This window comes from Chinchilla lanigera, unplaced genomic scaffold (genome assembly GCF_000276665.1).
Source record: "Chinchilla lanigera isolate Chin_1 unplaced genomic scaffold, ChiLan1.0 scaffold00010, whole genome shotgun sequence".
NCBI lineage: Eukaryota > Metazoa > Chordata > Mammalia > Rodentia > Chinchillidae > Chinchilla > Chinchilla lanigera.
The window spans coordinates 35,998,555-36,012,968 of record NW_004955411.1 but is presented as its reverse complement, the minus strand read 5'-3'; the positions used below and the strand labels follow the sequence as shown (position 1 = coordinate 36,012,968).

The 14,414-nt window shown below is 41.5% G+C and overlaps 1 protein-coding gene across 5 annotated transcripts in view; it reads right to left on the bottom strand.

The window, feature by feature from the left end:
- Mettl20 (methyltransferase like 20) overlaps window positions 1-13,386 on the bottom strand; it is a 26,223-nt gene extending 12,837 nt beyond the window's left edge. For 2 of the 5 annotated variants that reach the window (XR_001232832.1, XM_005377899.2), the window contains exons 1-4: window positions 13,304-13,386; window positions 10,362-10,774; window positions 8,297-8,427; window positions 7,251-7,454 (exon numbers count right to left, since the gene is read on the bottom strand). Coding sequence is in view for 4 of the 5 variants with exons in the window: in XM_005377899.2 (XP_005377956.1) it covers window positions 7,251-7,454; window positions 8,297-8,427; window positions 10,362-10,660 (634 nt within the window). In the remaining variant the exon portion in view is untranslated. Of the gene's footprint in view, window positions 1-6,637; window positions 7,455-8,296; window positions 8,428-10,361; window positions 10,775-12,335; window positions 12,375-13,303 lie in introns of those variants that run through there. The other 3 variants (XM_005377900.1, XM_005377897.1, XM_005377898.1) reach the window with 3 other exon arrangements.
- Between the last annotated feature and the right edge of the window lie 1,028 nt (window positions 13,387-14,414).

The following is a 14,414-nucleotide window of genomic DNA, read 5'->3' as shown; positions in this document are numbered from 1 at the left end:
TAGCTCTATTTATTTTCTTTAGAAGCCACTTTAAAGATTCCAAAGTATAGTACAACAACTATTGATAATCTCCTACCTCTTTTGTCTATAACTCACTATTATTTGTCTATTTGTTTTCCTGAGAAACTATCTTGTAGATAACAATATGTAAAACAACAACCATTGATAATTTCCTACCACTTTGTCTGTAATTTGGTAAACGCCCCCCATTATTATGTTATCCTTCTTTTACTCTTTAAAATAAAAAAAAAAAAAGACACAGGATAGAACTCCATTCATGCTTCTGGTTTTGAGCATGGGATTCCTGAAGCAAGGAAATCACTTTTTTCATTTTTTTTTTTATTAGTTCATGTTTGCAGTACATAATGATTACATCCTTTGTGGAGATTTGGTGCAAAACATATCATAATACTTTTTTTTATCTCTTTCCCCTTCTCTCCCTCCCTCTGTCTCAATCTCTCAGTTTCCTTCCCTTTCGCAAAAGATCTATTACCTTAATTCCTATTATTTACCTTTTATTTTGCTCTTTATATTATTTGGGGTTTCTCCTATAAGAGAAAACATGTGATATTTAAATTTGTGTGTCTGATTTATTTCACTTAACATTATGGTATCAAAATGCATCCAGTGTCCTACAAGGACAAAGTTTATTCTTCTTTATGACACAGTAGTACCCCATTGTGCATAAATACCACATTTTATTTATTTGTCTGTTGGTGGACATTTAGGTTGCTTCCAATATTTAGTTATTGTGAACTGTGCTGCTATAAACATGGGTACGCATGCATCATTGTTAATATGATGTTTTTAATTTTTCCAAGAAGATACATAGAAGGGGAACAGCTGGGTCAAATGGAATTTCTATTTTTAGTTTTTTGAAGAATCTCCATAATAGCTGTAATAGTTTACATTCCCACCAACAATGTAGAAGGGCTTATTTTTCTCCATAACCTTGCCAGTATTTGTTATTCTTTGATTTCTTGATGATAGCCATTCTTTTTGGAGTAAGATGGAGTCTCAGCATTGTTTTATTTTGCATTTTTCTAATGGCCAGAGATGTTGAACATTTTTTAGTGTATTTACTGGTCACTTGTAGTACTTTTCCCTAAAAGCATCTATTCAGCTTGCCTGCCCATTTTTTAGTGGCTCCTTTACTTGGGGGATCTAATTTGTTTTGAGTTCTCTATATCTCTAGATATTAGTCCTCTGCCTGAAGAATAAATGGCAAAATTATTTTCCTATTTTGCAAGTTACTTTTTCACGTTGTTGTTGCCTTTGCTGTGCAGAAGCTTTTTAATTTGGTAAATTGCATTTTTTGATTTTTGTTGTTATTTTTTGTGCATTTGAGGTTTTGTTCATAAAGTCCTTATCTATGCCTGTCTTCAAAAGTCTGATCTCCTTTTTAATCTTCCAGCAGATTGTTTGTTTTAATATTTAGATGTTTGACCCATTTTGATTTTAGTTTAGTACATGGTGAGAAATATGGGTCTGGAACTCTAGATTAAATATTATGCATGTGGTTAGCCCGCTTTCCCAGCATCATCTGTTATAGTGGCTATCTTTCCTCAGTGCATGTTTTTGGCCTCTTTGTCAAAGACCAGATGGCTGAATTGCCTGGGGTTGTTTCTTGGTCCTCTCTTCCATTTCATTCACCCATGTGTCTCTTTTGGTGTCAGTACCATGCTGTTTTCATCACTATGGGTTTGTAATATAGCTTGAAGTCCAAGATGGTGATATTTCCTGCTTTCCTCTTGTTGCCCAGCATTGCTTTTGCTATTCTGGGTCTCCGATGATTCCACATGAATTTTAGGATTGTTTTCTCTAGTTCTTGAGGAATATTATTGGCATGGTGATTGGGATTGCCTTAAATCTATATATCAATTTGAAAGTCTGGCCATTTTGACAATATTGGTTCTGCCTATCCAGGAACAGGGGATACCTTTCCATTTTCTGATGTTCTCTTCAATCCCCTTTTTCAGAGCACTGTAGTTTTTTATTGTAGAAGTCTTTCATTTCCTTGGTAAGATTAATTCCTAATATTTAATACTTCTTGATGCTATTGTGAATGGAATTGATTTGCTAATTTCTTTATCAGTGAGTTCATTATTGGTGTCCAGGAATGCTATTCATTTTTGTGTGTTGATTTTATATCCTGCTACACTGCTGAATTTGGTTACTAATTCTAGGAGTCTTTTCAAGAATTTTTTGGGTCTTCTCTGTAGAGAATCATGTCATCTACAAATGATGATAATTTGACTTCTTCCTTCCCTATACATATCCTTTTTATTTCTTTCTCTTGCCTGATTGCTGTGGCTAATATTTCAAGCATTATATTGAACAGGACTGGTGATATAAACAGACATGTTAGGCAGCTAGAGAGGCATTGGGTCCATGATAAAGTAAAAATGACCAGACCTTGGAGAGATAAGCAGAAGCCTGAGGTTAAGAGTTAACAAAAACCAGTTGGACCAAAAATGTAACAAGCAAGGTGGTAGATGATCACTGTAACAACTTCTGCTCCTACCTCTCTGGAAAATATTTTTCCCCCTCTCACTTTTTTCTTTTGATAAACCACTTAAAAAACACAGAGGCCAAGAAGCACCTGCAGACATAAGCTTGCTATGTGCCTCGACACCTCATAGGCCTATTTCTACTTTTGATTTAGTTCTGTAGGCTGACCTATACTCCACAGTTTAACTGAAAGTGGTCTGAGCCCTGGTCTTGTCTTTTTTTTTATTTTATTTTTGGTATGAAAACTTATAGACAAAGAGTCCCCATAACAACCCATTTTCAGGTCCCTTCCTGACTATGGGGAGCTATTTCTCTCTTCTTAATAAACATTCCTCCTGTCTACCTCCCTTGTTCTTGATTTCTTTTTTTTTTTTTTTCCAGTACCAGAAATTGAACTCACGACCTTGTGCTTGCTGGGCAGGCGCTGTGCCATTGAGCTAAATCCCCAGCCCCATGTTCTTGATTTCATTCTTTGACTTAGTGTGACCTGGATCCAGATTACACCCCTACAGTGGTAATGGGCATTCTTGTCTTGTTTATTGTAGAGAGAATGCTTTCAGCTTCTCCTCATTTAAGATGATGTTGGTAGCAGGTTTGTCATAAATGGGGAAAGAGCTATACATTGATGCCCAGAAGCCATTTTCTCCTCAAGGTTAACTTTGGGCAAGGGAAATGTGATTTCTGAATTTCAAGGGAAATGCATTTTCGAAGGTTTAGGATGATTTGGTATTATTTAAATTGTCTTACTTCTTATAAATTTTTACAAATTACAGAATGCATCACTTGCTTAGAAAAGTGGGCTTTGGGGCTGTTTTTAGGTTGTTCCAAGAAAACTTGGTATATGAGAACCAGCTGCCAATGGCAGAAAGTGCCAAGAATATGAAGAATAAGGCAGAAAAAAATCCAAGATGGTACAACACAATTTATTTGGGAATTTTGGACAGAAGCTTATATTGGGTGACAGTAAAATTTGAGGATCTCCATAATTTGAGGCAGGAGGAAGGGTTTATATGCTAATTTAGACAAAGGTGGGGTACAGCCAACTGCAGTGAACATGGGCTTTCTAATAAAAATTACTTGTGGGCTGGAGCTGTGGCTCAATGGTAGAACACTTACCCAGCGTGCATAGGACCAAGGGTTTGATTCCCAGCATTGCAAATGACAAAATTATTCCTATGTCCAGTGTCAGAAAGCCTTGGTGTCAATGGATGGCCTAGCTATCTTAATGCCTTTGTTTATCCTGTAGGGTTTGGAATTTAAGTTGGGGTGACCCAGTGGGCAAAATGGTGGTTATGATCAACATGGCTATAGTCATGTCAAGCTTAATATATACTGTTGTCTACAGAGATCTTGCCTGAGGCCTTGCACTAAATACTCCTTTTTAAGGCATTTTACCTAATTGAGATAGTTAAAAAGCAAGAATGAGTCAGGAAATAATAAGGCAGGCTTCAAACAGTAGATTTCTCAAAAGAGAAAACAGTGACGCCCCTCCACTGCACCACAGCACTCCTGGTCTACTGACTGCTTTTGTTTCTTCTCCATGGCAGCCAAGAGAGCAGGAAACTCTTGAAAGACTGTGAGCGATTCCAGAGTGTTAGAGTGGGTGATTTTTGTTTCTTACTTTGTGGCCCGACTCTATTTTCAGAAGGGAGAGCTGACTAAAATAAGTGTATGTTGATGGGTGATTGCACGGTTTATCGGTGGATCTTGTGTTTTATGGTAGTTTTAGGTGTAGAATCACCGTGAACCCTGAATTACTTTTCCTAGGGGACATACAGAGTTAGGCTCCACTCAGCCTCTTTTCACAACCTTTCTATCCACTGACCAACACATAACCTTGTTTTATGTGTGTTTCAGTGTAGGCACTGCCATGATTTATGATTGGATGTCACTACAAAGTCTCATGTGGTTATAGGGGGCAGGCTGCTTCAAGGTGGCTGAATCTAGAGTTTCTGATTGGTTCATTGTCTACTGTTGGGATTAGTGGTGTGAGTACTGCACCTAATCTAGGGTGGGTAGGCTGCATACAACAGAAGGGAAGAACAGAGGCTTGCTTCTCCTCTTTTTGCTCTTACTGCTTTTGTGTCTTCTTCTGGCACCATGAACTGTTGCCCCTCTGCCATGCCACTCTGCAGTGAAGGCAGCTGATTATGGACTGAAACCTCCACAAATTGTGAGCTAAATTTCTCCTCCCTTAACTTTGGGCATTAGGTATTTTGTCTCAGCAATGAGAAGAGTAACTAAGATAGAATCACTAACATTGACCTCATGACTAACCACAGTGTACGTAACACAGGCCTGAATGACTTGACCCTGACTTTTCTTAGACCCTTCTTACCTCAGGACACTAACCAAGCCCATATGCTGCTTAGGGACCATTTTATTGTTTTATTTTTTAGAGACAGGGTCTCACTATTTGGTTCAGGCTGGTCTTGAACTCACTATGTATTCCAGGTTGGCCTTGGCTGGTGGCCATTCTTCTGCCTCAGTTTCTTGCATGGTGGGATTACAGGTATGTGCCACCACATGCAGCTCCTTGCTGCATTCATTTTAAACAGCACAGTCTTCAACAAACAGCACAAAATGTGAAAACATGGCATGATATAGACTGTGGAAAGGACACTTCATTAGGGCTGAGCTGAAACAAGATGGCAGCCGAGCCTGGCCTATTCCTCCTGAGCAGAAACATGTACAAGGCAACTCTGGTTTGTCCCCACTTTACATAACCATGAATGATCATGAAAGCATCTTGAACTGTGCTTCTGGAGTTGCAAATAAATTCTAGCTTTGTACAGAGTCATAAATACTGGCTGTACTATATAGTGTACAGTATAAGTGAGGGATGGTGAACCTTTTAGGGCTTTCAATGATAAGGAGCAGCCAGCTGTGGCATGTGTGCCATAGGTTCATTGCCACTGGTATAAGTAATCCCAGCCATTGGGCAGGAAACCCCCTCCATCCAACTCTACAGGTCACACAGTCTACTGAGGAGATGCAAGCAGATTAGAGGTCAGTTAAGCATTGTGAGAGGAAACAGTCCATGTCAGGTATGATCTGTTTAAGTTATTTCCTTCAGGTAAAGAATTATCTCACCAAATAGTTTTCCTTGGGCTTCCATTTATGAGACACTGGGTCAGGGGCTTAGGAATGTGCAAAGACATGCGGAACATGTGGGTTTTGTCTAGTAGGAAAGAAAGACATGGCAGTGTATTTCTGTAATTTGGATAAAATGTGCACTAACCATAGCTAAATATGAAGTGCTATGGTGGCATCAAGGGGGCAGGATTAATTCCAGTCTGCTCCAGGCTACAGAGGAGCTTAAATGTACCCTGAGCCACAGAAGTACATTTGGGAGGAGGGGAGTAGCAAGGCAGCCTGAAGTAGTGAGACTAGGGCAGTTCCTAAAAGAGGGAAGCGCATGAACAAAGGCACTGAGGTAGGAGGGTATGGGGAACAAGTGTTGCAAAAATTTTGGTGGGTGAGGGGCAAGTATGATAAGAACAGAAAAGTACACCAAGATCCACCTGGGGAGAGATTTAATGGTACTTTCATGGACTTTACTCTGTAGTCACTAGGAGCAATGGTGGAGTTTTAGAACAAAGAAGTCATGTGCTAGCAACTAGTATCAGCTAAAATGTGTGAACACTCATTATGTGCAGGTACTTATTAAGTACCAGGACCTCTTGTGGTTAGTGTTGTTGAGGCCCTGCCTGTACTAAGTACTCTCTTAGATGCATTGTATGTTGATTGACAATAACCATTGAGATAAGATCTGTTCAATTTCATCACTATTTTATACATAAATTAAACTTGGAAAGCTTAACCAACCTAAAATCTCAGCTACAAAGTGAGAGCTGTCTCATACTCTTAAGTACTCTATACCATATTTAAAAAAATAAAATAAAATCAGCAGTATTCTGTCAGGCATGGTGGTGCACACCTATAATCTCAGTACTCTGGAAGGCTGAGACAAGAGGATCACACATTTGAGCCCAGGCTGGACAATATAGTGACTTAACGAGATCCTTTCTCAGAAAAAAATAAAACAGAGGGACCGTGAACCTGGAATGTAGCTCAGTAACAGGCCTTGAGTTCAATCCCTAGTACCATAAAAAACAATCTAGTATTCTATATTTTATAGTTGTTTGTTTAATTCAAAGATACACCATTGGATGAGGGATGTAGGTCAGTGGTATCGCACTTGCCAAGCACCCATGAGGGCCTGGCTTTACTCTCCTATACCAAAGTGAGGAGGTGGGGACATGCACCGAAAGTGTCCTCAACTACAGAGACAGATCCTGCTATAATATCTATTCTTCCTCACTGCTTGAATGACACGCTACCACCATTGGGTACTGCTTCCATAATCACATCCCTACAGCAGTAAAATTAGACAAAAATTTGCAGATACAGATTTGTACAATTGGCATTCTTAGAAATGCAGGACTGGTCATGTGACAAAAGTGGACTGACAAAACTTTAAACCTTTGTATTTTGGAAATAAGATTTGCCACTGAATGGAAGAGTGTCTCCAGTGGAGAATACTTTGGGGATTAAATCCAAAGAGAACTATATTCCTATTAAAAGCGCTTTGACAACTCAAGGTTGAAAATCCCACACTGCGCTTGTTGTCAGCCCACTGTTTTGCTGCCTGGTGGCCTCTGGAAGGGAGTATTCCACCACCTTGTGTAATTCACGCCAAATGCTGTGCCCACTGCATGGGGACCGCCCAGGGTCACCTATGAGTACTTGAGTTCCGAAGGTCCGAACGCACTTCCTCAGCCACCCATGAAGACTGTCGGCCAGGGCTTCGTCATAAAGCATATCTCCAACGACAACAAGGTCCCACTGATCTTGCTTCAGATTTAGCATGTTTTTGGTTAAAATAGGAAAAGGACTGAGGTGATTCAGTTCACAGTTTAGTGTGATAGCCATTCCTGCAACTTCACAAAAGCATATGACAATTGGTAATTAGCATATACCACAGGCTGTTTTAATCCTGCACTGATTAATTTAAGTAATTTTAGAAACCTTACAATATTAATTTCCTTTTGGTTAAACATGGGCTTTTTTGGTAAAGAAATCTAAATCTTATGCCAGTATAAGTTATATATTGTTATCTCCAAATATACGACTAGCTATTCTGAAAACAAAACAATACAGAACATCTGGAAATGTTGGGGTTTTAGAACATTTACTGGTAACAATACCTAGGATGTTTGTAGGTTTTTTGTTGGTGGTGGGTTTTTTTGTTTTGATTCGCCTTTTTTTTTTACTGTGGACAAGGAAACAAGCCTGAGGTGTATGCAAGGCAACAGGTTAGAACCGAGACTTCCACATGAAGCAAGTGCTCTCGAGGGCTGCATCTGCAGTGTAAGGGTGGACCAGAAGAAAATGAGATAAAATAGAAGTCTATTTGTTCCAACTTGGGTCCTAATGAATAAAAATCTCTCCCAGTGATACAGGTCTTGCCTCATTTGGGTCAATTAAACACTAATTCTACATTTTAGGGAATCCCCTACCTCAGAAACTAACGTAAACACTCCCAGGTTGGTGTCCCTCCAGAAGGCCCAGCAGACACAAATATGAATCTTCCTAGAAAAAAGGCCTCAGTTCAGGCCTCAGATAATAACTCCCACAGACAATGTGGGACACAGACAAAGGCTCACAATAGCTGATTACAAAACACACACGGCTATAAACTCTCACACTAAGCATCTGTACATATTTATCCTGAGCGAATAAGAAGATGAGCATCACACATTTTTAAATAGAAAATTCTCACCAGGGTCTATGTCGTTGGCCAAGATCCTCAATGCCCCACTCATCTGAGCAGCAATTGCTGTAGCTCCACATCCACTCCCCAGGTCTAACACAGACTTTCCCTTGACAACATCTGGATTATCCAAAAGATACCTAAATTGGAAAGAAAGGACAGGACACACTTCAGAGAGCTAGAAAAGGTCAGTAAGGGGTATCAATATATATATATATATATATATCTGCGGACTGAGGGGGCAAAGAAATAGGATTTGGCAGAAGAATGTGATCTCAATTTGCAAATTTGACCTGCACCACAGTAAAACAAATGCCACTCTTTCAAGCATAGCACAAGTGCCAAGGAAGAGAAACTTGCCATTCTGTTCAGCAGCTGAAAAAGCATTTGCTTAAGAATCATGTGCTTCAAATTAACTTTTGGGCTTGTTTGTTGTTTGTTTTGTAGTAGTAAGGACTGAACTCAGGATATTTGCACTGGCTATATCATCCCCCCTTTTTTTTTTTTTTTTTTGAGATATGGTCTTGCTAAGTGACTATATTGCCCAGGGTAAGCTTGAACTTTCAATCTTCCTGGCTCAGCTTCTCAGAGTGCTGAGATTATACGCCTGTGCCAACGTACCTGGCTTCACGACAATCTCAAAAAACAAAACAATAGGGCTGGATGTGTAGCTCAGTGATTGAGGACTTGATTAGTATGCACAAAGTCCTTGGTGTGAGCCCCAAAACCAAAAATAAAAAGTACTGGGCATTCAAACCATAGCCCAGAAACTATTAAACACCAGAACTAAGACTGAAAAATACTGCTACAATCAGAACTAAGTAAACTACATCCAAAACTACTTTTGATTTTGATTCACAGACTGATTTCCCCCTCTTGGTTTGTTAAAATACTGTTACAATCAGAACTAAGTAAACTACATCCAAAATCTCCTTTTGATTGTGATTCACAGACTGATTTCCCCCCCTTGGTTTGTTTGTGTTTTTGTTTCCTTGGTTGTTTGTTTGGCCGTATTCTGGATGAAACCTGGGGACACTCTGCCACTGAGCTTACATCCCCAGCCTTTCATTGTTGTTTTGAGACAGGGCCTCACTAAATTGCCCACTAGAGAAGAGGGAAGCCTTGAGTGGCCCTACTCACACTTCTCATTCCATGGAGAAGAGGCAGCTCTCGGGGGAGGGTGACAATCACAGGACTAAAGTAGGATGGCAGAAGGGGTGGGTTTGTAGGTGCCGTCTGGGAACACAGTGTTGGCCGTACCCCAAGTCCTAAGCGCAGTGCGTGACTTCTGGATCTTTCATAGCTGTCTGACATTTTGAGAGCTGGCTTAACAATTTCTCCCAGGGAGGGAGCTATATTTGGGGAAATGTATTGATAAACTTGGGTAGGGAGGTGAAACTATGCAACAAAGTAAAAAAAATGTGGCTAAACTTCTCTAAAAAAGAAAACAAACTGGGCACAGTGGTGTGCACCTGCAATCCCAGCACTCTGGGAGGAGGAAGCAGGAGGATCATAGGTTTGAGGCCAGCCTGGACAACTCTGCAAGACCTTGTCTCAAAATTGAAAAAGAGGCTGAGGACATAGCTTGATATAAATGCCCTGGGTTCAATCCCTAGTATAGTGAGGGAAAGGGAGGGGAGGGAATTAGAAGACTAGGGGGGGGGGTGTTAAAATTTCATTTTTGCAGAACTAGAGATTAAACCCAAGTCTTTCCTTTCTAGGCAAGTGCTGTACTAAATGCTGAGATACATCCCCAGGCCCTTTTTCAATTTTGAGACAGAATCTTACTGAGTTGCCCAGGCTCACCTCAAACTTACAATCCCCCTGCCTCAGCCACCTGTGAAACTGTGCTTACTGTATTTAGGCAGCTTTTCTGGAGGGGAAGCCTACTTAGTCTTCCCCTTTGGCCTGTGGGCAGATGGCGCCCAAACCATAGACAGTGTGGGGTCTGCGCAGGTCTCCATGACTTTGGGGTTTCGCTGTTTTGTGAGGCCGGAGAAAGCAAGCTGGAGATGCTAAAAGGAGAAAAGGATCTATGACAGCCTTAAAGGTTTGCAACTCAATAGGATAATACCTAGATAGGGCCTGGCCTCCTGGCCAGTAGATCGCCCAGTAAGGGTCACCATGGGGCCACAGGTCAGCTCTCTCCCACCAGAACTTGCATCTGGGGGTCAAAAGCCGCAACCGGATTTCAGGAGTGAGGCTGCCACTGCTAGTGACCTCGGTGTTCTCCTCCAGGTAGGCTCTCATCGCAGGGTCCAGAACGCTTCCCATTCCTCTCCGGGGAAACTGGCCCCAGGTAGACAAGAAGAAGCTACCACTTGTTACAGCCTTCAGGAAGCCCGTGCATTTCCAACCTATGCTGGAAGCCATCAGTCCTTTCCCAAAGCTCAGGCCTGTCAGAAGCACTGAGAGTAAGGCTGCTCCTCGCTGGAAAAAGAACTTGGGTCTGTCTCTCACTTGATCCCCACCAGGATCTCTGGATCTCTAAAAACAAAAGCAATACTGAAAATTCCAAGTTTAAGCCACATTTCCACATCCTACCACATAATAAAAAAATATTCTAGTGTAAGCTCTGTGTCTGACAACTCACAAGTACAAACTCGGATAAAAGCTTTGGTGTCCTTTCATAATGAAATCCTTTTAACAACTTAGAACAACAAACATACAAGCAGGCCTGAGTATGCGGTTCAGTGGTTGGGAGTTTGCCTAGTGTGTGCAAGGGCTGAGTTGATCCCCAGCACTGGGGAAAAAAATGTAACAAATATATACAAGAGGCCAGGCACTTGCCTATAAGCCTAGAACTCTGGGTAGCTGAGGCAGGAGGATCACAAATGTGAGCCCACCCTAGGGAATTCAGCAACTCAGCAAGATCCTGTTTCAAAACCAAAAAATACCAGTTCAGGGATGTAGTAAAGTATGGCGGCCCTAGGTTCAACACCCAGTACCATAAGTGAAAAGTAGGTGAGGTCTCCAAGCATTTCATCTTGAGAGAATCTTCAGGAATGCCTGTTAGAGCTGTGGTATGATCAAAAACTACAGTGAATTTGTGAATATGTGTTTGTATATGTTGATTTTTTGTTATTTTTGAGGCAGGCTCTTACCACGCAGTTCAGGTTGGCCCTGAACTCACTACGTAGGCCAGGCTGGCCTTTAACTCAAGGCAATCCTTCTACCTCAGTCTCCCTAGTGCTGAGATTATAGGCATATGCCACCATACCTGGCCAAATATTTAATTTTTTAATAATTTTATTTTAGTGAAAGACACATTGTCATTAATCCCTCTCAGAATAATCCCCTTCACTTTGAATACATTTATCCCATCATTCTTGCCACTTTCTGAAGCGGTTCTGGAAGTCCTCTTTTGTCGGTATTTCTAGACACACAGTTCAGGCTGTCTTGATGTCCTGAATTGCCTCTAAATGTTTACTTGTCACAGTCATTTTGACTTTGGGGATGAGCATAGGTCATCCACTTGCAGAGTGAATAATGTAGAAGAGGACACAGATTTTTACCATCCTATCTTTTCACTGGATGACACTCAGTAGCAGCATTCACCATATTTTTTTATTACACTTTGTAAAGACACAAAAGAGGTTACAGAACTGCTCCAGAAAGAGGAAGGAGCCATGTCATAAGTGTGTTCAATATGTGGAAAAGTATTTGGGGGCAACTAATGACATTGTGCCTTTTATTGTGATACATTTTTAAAAAGTTAAACAGTCAACATATATTTCAATCACATCTTGCAAAATAAGGTATACCTTTAAAGTTCTTTCATACATGCAACAAATCATTAACCTCCAAGCATGCACTCTTGGCGAATGGTCGAACAAAATAAAAGGCAATTCTTCAACAAAGTAAAAGTCCAAAATAAGGAAAGTGCCCTGTCTTCAGGAAGTTTATATTTTACTGATGAAATACAGCAGTTATTAAGGCAAACATGGTTTTCACTTTTATAAAGGCTAGTCAGGATTTGTGAGGTTAACAAATTATACCGACATTATTTCATTAAATCGTCCTCTCAGTTAGGCTTGGTGGCACGCACCTGTAGTCCCAGCTCCTTGGGAGACTGAGAGTCGAGGATCTGTTGGACCAATGAATTCAAGGGTAGCTAATGCAACACGTTAAATGCTTTCTTAAAACAAAACAAAACATTGTCGTCTCATAAAACAATGCAATCAAGACGTTTTTCCTTTCAAGAAAAAACTTTATGAATTTAATTGTAATAAAAGGACATCAACTCAAACATCCCAGACCTTCTTCTATAAGTATCACTGATGACTCAACTTTACCAAGGCTGCACTGAAGAGATATTTTCCAGAAGAAAAGCACCTTGATAAAATAAGTAGGAATGAGGAACATTTTAAACATAAAGCATACACCCAGCTGTTTGGGACTCTCAGCTGTCTGGTAAATACTCTTACACCACCCAAGCGGAGCAGGGGTCAGGCACAGGGTAACTGAGGGACGTCTGCGGGGTAACAGAAAGGCTGCGGCAAAGTGGAGATTGGAAACGGTCCTGGAGACCCCGCAGGAACGTGTTGCCAGATCTTGTAACTTCTGCAAATAATCTAGATATTTGCATATAAGCTCCCACTTTTACACACTAGTGATTCACCCCGACACCAACACACAGGGCGAGGAGCAAAGTGCACGTCCGGGTGCAGACGCCAGGCGCACTCTCTGGGGGGATTAAGGACGCACGTTACACCTGGGGACCGCGGGGGTCTCTGACGGCCGGCATCCATTCCCTAACTCTGTCCCGCAGGACTGCACTGTCCCCTCAGTCAGACTACGTTCAGGGTTATAACAAAGCCCGGTGGGAGACAAGAGATTACTTTGTATTTGGCCACCAAGTTGTCTAAAACAACGTCTCTCCGCCCCACCCAAAGGGGACTCAGCTATGAAGGGGTATGTAGAAAACCCGGCCGGGTAAGTTCCAAAAAGTGTTTGTGACCACGTGATTTTCCTCCAAAGGGGCCTGCTGACACCCGCGGCAGGCATAATCCTTACCTTGGCTCGCAACACCACCCTCAGTGAAAGCAAGGGGCTGTGCAACGCGCCCTTAAGACTCAGTCTGCGCCTGTGCAGACCGCCAAGGGCTGTGACACCCTGGGGGCGGAGCGATTGGAGGCCCCGCCTCCTTCCAGCTGGGCTTTCACCTTCCTCTTTTTTTTTTTTTAAATTGTCTTGAGGATGCACCGGCTTCGCCCCTAGCGTTTGCTAAACTACACTATACATTGTTAACCAGGCTGGAAACGCTGAAACAAAGGGCACCCTTACCACATCTAGGAAATAAGTATTTAAATCTGTGTGCAGTGTTTGTCAAATTCTGATTTCTAAAGTTCACTCTGAAACAAAGCGTGCCAGTCACACATCTAGGTAGTGGGGACAGAGCAGCGAATACAACAGACACTGTGAGCTGTTTATGATGTTTACATTCAACTACGATTGAATCATGGTGTATGACCTCCTTTTTGTAGGAATTTTCATAAACGTGCAATCAATCTCTTTGCAGCCTGTATCCCTCAAGTTCTGGATCCATGTATCCACCTATCAACCGGACTCAGATATCCCCCCGGTGAATTCAACTCAGCACTCCAAAATTAACTCACCATTGCACCTGGCAAAAATTAAAGCCTGCTCTGTTGTGCAATAAGAACAGAGCTGTCCACAAATGAGAAAGGGCAAACCATGTTTGTGCAACTGATTTTTCAGCTGGAGAAATGTGCTGCAGGTGCCCAATCAAAATTAGCTTGACCCTTGGCTTCTCTGCTTCTGCACTCAGAGTGGGATCCTAATGATCTGGGAGAGGCCATTTCGTCCTGCATTGGGCCCTAAGTCAGAGTCAGGTACTCTGCTTCAAGATGAGCTGTTTCAGAAACTGCAGAAGACCCAAAACAAATCCGTCAGGAGAGCCAAGAACTAATAAACAAATTCAGCAAAGTGGAAAGATACAAAACCAATACACAAAGATCAATAGCATTCCTGTACACCAATAATAAACCCACCAAGAAAGAAATTGGGGGAGGGGGCTGGGGATTTAGCTCAGCGGCAAAAGCGCCTGCCTGGCAAGCGCAAGGTCGTGAGTTCGGTTCCCGGTACCGGAGAAAAACCAAAAAAA